The 6,485-nt window shown below is 38.4% G+C and overlaps 1 protein-coding gene across 3 annotated transcripts in view; it reads right to left on the reverse strand.

Annotated features, from left to right (window-relative positions):
• The window catches only part of TENM1 (teneurin transmembrane protein 1), a 609,234-nt gene extending 603,799 nt beyond the window's left edge, over positions 1 to 5,435 (reverse strand). For 2 of the 3 annotated variants that reach the window (XM_012556473.2, XM_004379593.2), the window contains exon 1: positions 5,156 to 5,432. In XM_012556473.2, the coding sequence (XP_012411927.1) occupies positions 5,156 to 5,372 (217 nt within the window). In that variant the 5' untranslated portion in view covers positions 5,373 to 5,432. Of the gene's footprint in view, positions 1 to 5,155 lie in introns of all 3 variants that reach the window. The other variant, XM_004379594.2, reaches the window with a different exon arrangement.
• Between the last annotated feature and the right edge of the window lie 1,050 nt (positions 5,436 to 6,485).

The following is a 6,485-nucleotide window of genomic DNA, read 5'->3' on the forward strand; positions in this document are numbered from 1 at the left end:
TATTTCTATATATTTCTATTTTCATCTTATATTAATTTCTTAGTTAATGAACGCCTCTCTAGGCTGTGAGGCTGCTTGGGAATAACTGTGTACCGCCAGGAAATCTACCTCTGCTATTCAATCAGCCAAAAATCACGTAAAATAAGCCTGCCCAGGGCTCATTCATTCTGTTAGGAAGGAATTGTGACTAGTGTTAGGTTAGTGTCCATCCTTTAATTCAAGAGGTATTGAAAAATAAGAAAACCACTTTCAGAATCCAGTACCGCGTATATGTATGTGTATGTGTGTACGCATATGTGCTCATGTGTGCGTGAGTGTATGTGTACGTGGGGCTGCTTTCTTGGTAGACAGAGATAAGAATATGAAAATGCTTTCAGAGTGAATGAAGTGTTTCCTCTAATGAGTGTTTCCCCGAAACAATTGCCCTGAATTGGATGAAATGGTAACTTTCTTAAAAAAGTGAAAACAAACAGCCTCAGGAATATTTCATGGTAAATTATTATAGCATATCATCTGACCTTTTGTAAAGATAATCAGAATAGAAAGGTTTTTAACTTCCTTGTAAAGCCGTGGTCATTGGAACATAAAGAGGTGGGCAAGGTTGTTGGGGGAAGGAAATGAAAGGAAACTAACATTTATTGGGTTCCTAATCACTTTCACACTTGTGGTCCCAATTAATCCTTATTAGAACTTTATGACGTAGGCATGGGAGGCAGTGTACCAGAGTGAAAAGTGGGGGCTTTGGAGATGTAGACTTGATTTCCACTCCCAACTCTCACCACATCTCACCACATCTTAGCTGTGGAACCTTTAGTAAGTTACTTTTCTAGAAGCCTCAGTTACCTCATCTGTAAACTGGGGATAATACTTCGTACCTCATTAAGTGTTTATGAAGAGCAAATGTAAAGCTCCAAGCAGAGTCCTGGCACAGAACAGGTACTATTCAGAGGTGATGATGGTGATGATGAAGTTAATTTTGCAGATGAGAAAAAGAAGCTCAGAGACCTGCTTAAGGTAACAGAGATAGTAAGCTTTAAAGATATTTAGCACAGTATCGGGCACTATAACAGGTGCCAGATCAACGTGTTTTTGCTTTCTTCCTTCTCGACCTAAAACTCAATGATTTTCTAAGAGTTTTATTCCTTAAAAATAATGTGTTAGGCTAGACTCTAGCTAGGTTGATGCAAGATGCTACCATTGACATATATTTGAGAAAATTAAGAAAATTTTCTCTTCCTCATGGAATGAAACAACAGAGGATTTCAGACCTCACCAAAAAAATAAATAAATAAATAAATAAAAAAGATGTTAATTGGACCCATGGTTTTGCCTAATGTAGGATAATTCATTTCTCCCCCAAAGAGGAACATATTTTCCCTCCTGGGTGTTTCTAAAGATCAGTGAGCCTGTGGCAGATGAAAGCACAAGGTTCCAGATTTTCAGCTCCTGGATCTTTACCCTTTAGTTTATATAAGTCAGTGCACCGAAGGATGGTGCTAGCTAAAAATATAAATAGGTTTAAAAAGGGTTTGTGTTAGTTCATGAATGATAGACTCAAGTTTTTGTCCTTGGCCTTTTTCTAGTCCCACTCTACACACTCTCCCTGGGTAATCTCATCCATTCCCAGGACTCTTCTACTATAAGACACTGACAAGTTCAAATCAACTTATATCTAAAGCTCATATCTGTCCTGAACCCCAGACCCACATCTGCAACTGCCTGATGGACAAATCCACCTGGATGTCATGCAAGCATCTTAAACTTAAAACCAAACCAAACCCGTCGCCATCAAGTCAATTCTGACTCATAGCGACCCTACAGGACAGAGCAGAGCTGCCCCACAGGGTTTCCAAGGAGCAGCTGGTGGATTCGAACTGCCGACCTTTTGGTTAGCAGCCGTATCATTTAACCACTCTGCCGCCAGGGCTCCATCTTAAACTTAACACGTCCAAAAAGAAACTCATTATCTTCCCTACTAAACCTGTTCCTCTTCCATGTTTCTTATCTTGGTAAATGGATCACCATCTCCCCAGTTTCTCAAACTAGAAATTTTGGAGTCATTGTGACTCTTCTATCTCTTTCAACCTGGACAAGCAATCAACTGCCAAGTCCTAGTGATTCTACCACACTCAAATTTCTTCAATGTGTCTTCACTTACACTGATACAGCCAGAGTTCAGACCTTCATTACCATTCCCAGCCTGGGCAAATTCAGTGGCCTCATGAATTGCCTCCCTGCTAGCCAGCTTCAGATGGCCAGTAATCCCCAATTGCAGTCAATCTTCTACACTGATGCCAGAGTTCTCATCCTAAAAATTAGAATTTATCATGACATTCTCCGCCATGTAAAAGCCTTTTTTTAATGATTAAAGGAAAAAACTCCTACACTGAGCATGTGGGGTTTTTCATGATATGTCCCCAGTGTAGCTTGTTCTAGCCTAATTGAATTTTTCACCATTTCCAGGCCTTTTCACAACTGTCTGTCTTTGCACCTGCTAATCGACCCTTTTGGAATGTCCTTCTTCTGGTAAACTCTTGTTCTAATTTTAAGATCTAGATTAAATATCACCTTTCTATGAACCTTAATTCCCCCAAAGAAGTTAGTTGTTCCATCCTGTGCACTTCCACAGCACCTTACTTACCTGTAAAAGTATTTACTACACTTAACTACAATAATTTGTTTAAATGTCTATTTTCGCCATCATACTATGAGTTTTTCACAAGCAGAATCTGTCATAGTCATCTCCATCCCCAGCATCTGACCAAGGGCCTGCCACATAGCAAGTGCTCAATAAAAGCTTATTGAGTAATGCTAGGTTATTGTAAGGAAGTTAGGGATGGTATCATAGAAGGTAACTCCCCCTCACCCCAAGATTCCTTCTAGTCACACTGCATAGAGACAAAATCCGAGGCTGGCTAGCTCTTTATACTGACTTAGGACAAAGCTGCTTATATTTTTAGAACAAACTGACACCAGAAGTGCATTCTTATTTACACTCTCACAACACATCAGGTCAACCACCCTACACCCCATTCGCACAACCCACAACTCACAATTGTAAGTTCATCTTCTGTAAGGAAAAACTTACAGAGAAGTCTTTTAATGGGAACGACACATATCTTAAAGCCTAAGAGTCAAAAAATTCATAAAGGAAAAGCATTTCCCAATTGCCAGTTAGGCAGAAGAATACAATTGTTTTAGAACAAATTTACATGGTATTAAGCTGAATAAATAGAGATTAAAATTAATTACTTGAAAAGACAGAATAAAAACTTTTGCCAATTATGTTAAGAGCTAAAAATGAGTAATATAGTTAATCTAAACATTTAATGTATATTTAAATGGTATTATAAACGTCTTAAATCTTTGGATTAATTTAAAGTCTTTTGTAAAATACAAGATTTGAGTACTAATTAGAATACAGTCGTTTTCATTTGTAATAACTGCATTTTACATGCTTAAAACTATTTAAGCAGTTTTCAATGCATGACAACTACTTGTGTTTTACTTGATAGTAACTTATTCCTTCGATAAAAAAATTATAGGGCACGCACTATACATAAAGTATTATAGAAAAATGGAGGTCCGTAAATGAAATATGATCCCCATCTTCACTGAGTGTACCATCTAAGAGGGCATATACAGCCATAATAATAGGTAGAAATGGGTACATATAAAGTAACCTGAAGTTCCTGGAGGAAGAGGTCACCTATGCAATGGGGTAGTGATGGTGGTGAGGAGTGACAGTGCAGCAAAGGCTCGGTGGGGAGAGATGCTTTTAGGCTAAGCCTTGAAAAATGGTTGGATATGAATAAAAGGAGAAAGCAGGAAAGGGCATTCCAAGGAAGAGGTAACAACACTACAAGAGGATTAAAGACGGATAAGATGAGAGCTATGCATACCAGTTAGAAAACGAAAAACATTCCAGACAAGATACAATGAAAATGGGAAGAAGGTGGATTTGCGAGACTTCGAAGTTAAACCTGACGATGGGGTAGTTGATTAGACATAGAAAGCAAATACAGACGACCGGGAAACGGGAGCACCATTAACACATGTCAGTGATGTGAGGGAGAGGAGTGGGATTTGGAGTGTCAAGGTTATTGCTTCCATTTTAGATATACTGATTTTAGAGTTGCCAGTGGACATTTGGAAATACCAAGTAGACAAATGAAAATTTAGGACTAGAGGATAGAGGTTAAGGGCTGAAGAGAAATAGCTAGAAGGCATTCAAGTAAATGTGATCACTGAAGTCATCTGAGGGATGGAACAGTGGTCCTCAAACTTCAGTGTGCATCAGAAATGTCTGGAGGGCTTGTTATACCCCAGATTGCTGAGCTCCACTCCCAGGGTTTCTGACTCAGTAGGCTGGGGGTGAGGCTTGATAATTTTCATTTCTAACAAGTTCCTAAGTGAGGCTGATGTTGCTGGTCTGGGGGCTGCAGTCTGAGAACCACTGATCTAGATAACCAAGTCTACCTTTTGTTTCATCTCAGTACTGATTGTTCATAAAAAATAACCTGTGCCATTGTCAGTATCTTTTTTCCATGTAGTTAAAATAGTGTCTAATATTGCTTATCTATCAGTTTAGCAGAAATACGAAATCATATTTCTATCTACCTGTTTTCTATTTATTAGAAACTATCTTCTCAATTCAAGGATGTCCAAAGGAAGGCTTCTAACAAATTCTTACTTTCCCTATGACTGCACTGCAAAGGTTTCAGCAGTCTGTTGATAGACTTCTTGAAGCTTTGTTCGGTGGTCTCCACTAACTTTCCGAAAGGTCTTACAGTAGTCAAATATTTATTTGAGACTTTAGTCCCATACAGGCAATAGCTTTAAAAGCACTTAGCTGTTTACTTTTCATCTTACTATGAATTATTTATCTTTCAGTCTATAAATGGCTATTTGTAGGATTAGACAAATTTTGAATGCTCTGATAAGAGGATTATCGCATCCAAATTCATATGTAATCGGTAAAAAAGCACATGTAACCTACAACCCCAGCTGTGTTGGCATATGAAACAGATTCACTTAGCAGATGTAAGCAATGTGAATTATTAACCAGTTAACATCAGCAAATTTGTTTTTGGGATATAAATTTATGCACCTAAGCATTCTCTAATGAAAAATAGTATTAATTATAAAAACATACCTTGAGTCGATTTCTCTACTTCTTTCCTTTTTCTGCTCTGGCTATTGTAATTCATCCTCAGCTCTTGGTTGTACTCATGCAGAGTTTCTCGGGAGTTGTACGACTGTCTTGGTTTTCTTCCATCTTCACTTTCATCTGAAGAACTGGTATAAGCTAAATCCATTTCATGCTTGACTTTTGACAGAGGCTGGTAGGGTTTGCAGTCCGTTTGCTCCATCTCTGATTAAGCAAACTCACTTTCTTGAAAAAAAGGAAGAGGAACTCCTTAATACAAGCAGTCCTGGAAGAAAGGGGAAAAACACAAGCAATCTTAGATTTGGCCTTTCACAAGAAAATGCATCTGGCAGATTCACAATTGGTCCTGATAATACTATCAAAGGAGAGAAGTAAAAGACAACCTAGATGACATGAAGCTAGCTGGAGGCAATAATAACACCCTGTGTTACACGCATACATTGTTAAGCATTTAGGATTAATCTGGAGGTTGCAGCATCAGAAAATACTCAAGGTAAAAGAGAGTCTTCAAAAATATTTGTATTGGAATGCAAATGAAGGACAATATTGCTCTATGGTGTGTGTGTATGTGTGTTTTATATTGAAATCACTAGATAGTTTAAGAAACATTATTAGATTTGAAAGTGGCCAGCAGTATAAGTATTAACCCAGCACATCCCACATTTGAAATGAAACTAGTAAGAGAACTACATTCAGAAAAAACCACATTCTTACCTCTGGTTTAATATTACATTTAAGGCAAGGGCTCTGAGGAAGGGAAGGAATCTGAGTGAGAGAGGCAACCACTAGAGCTCATGAAATAAAGTGTCCTTGAGGGGGAATGAGCTCTTTGTGTTCATATTGTGGCTTTTGAGCCTCAGGCCTGCAGAGCATTTTTAATGAGTTCCAAACCCACTGCCATCGAGCGGATTCCGATTCATAGCGACCCTACAGGACAGGGTAAAACGACCCCACAGGGTTTCCAAGGCTGTAAATCTTTACAGAAACGGACTGCCACATCTTTCTTTCTTCCGTGTTAATGAGTTTAAAAAAAACCCTCCCCAACAGAAAGAATGCTGAGCAAGGAGCCACTGAGGATATTAGGGCCAGGTGAGGCATTATCTGCCCTACTTAGCACAGAGAGGTTTGAGAAGATCAAATATGATCTGAGATGTCAAAGTCCTCTGAAAAGTTAAAAGCCCCATAAAAATGTTCCTGTTTTCATTCTTGCCATCACTTTATCACGTTACATCTACTACTGCAACTTTGCAACTTGATTCTTTCATGCAAGATTTTAAAAACTTAGTTTGAAACACAATAATTTAATGATTTTATT

This window comes from Trichechus manatus, unplaced genomic scaffold, assembly GCF_000243295.1.
Source record: "Trichechus manatus latirostris isolate Lorelei unplaced genomic scaffold, TriManLat1.0 scaffold00066, whole genome shotgun sequence".
In the NCBI taxonomy this organism is placed as follows: domain Eukaryota; kingdom Metazoa; phylum Chordata; class Mammalia; order Sirenia; family Trichechidae; genus Trichechus; species Trichechus manatus.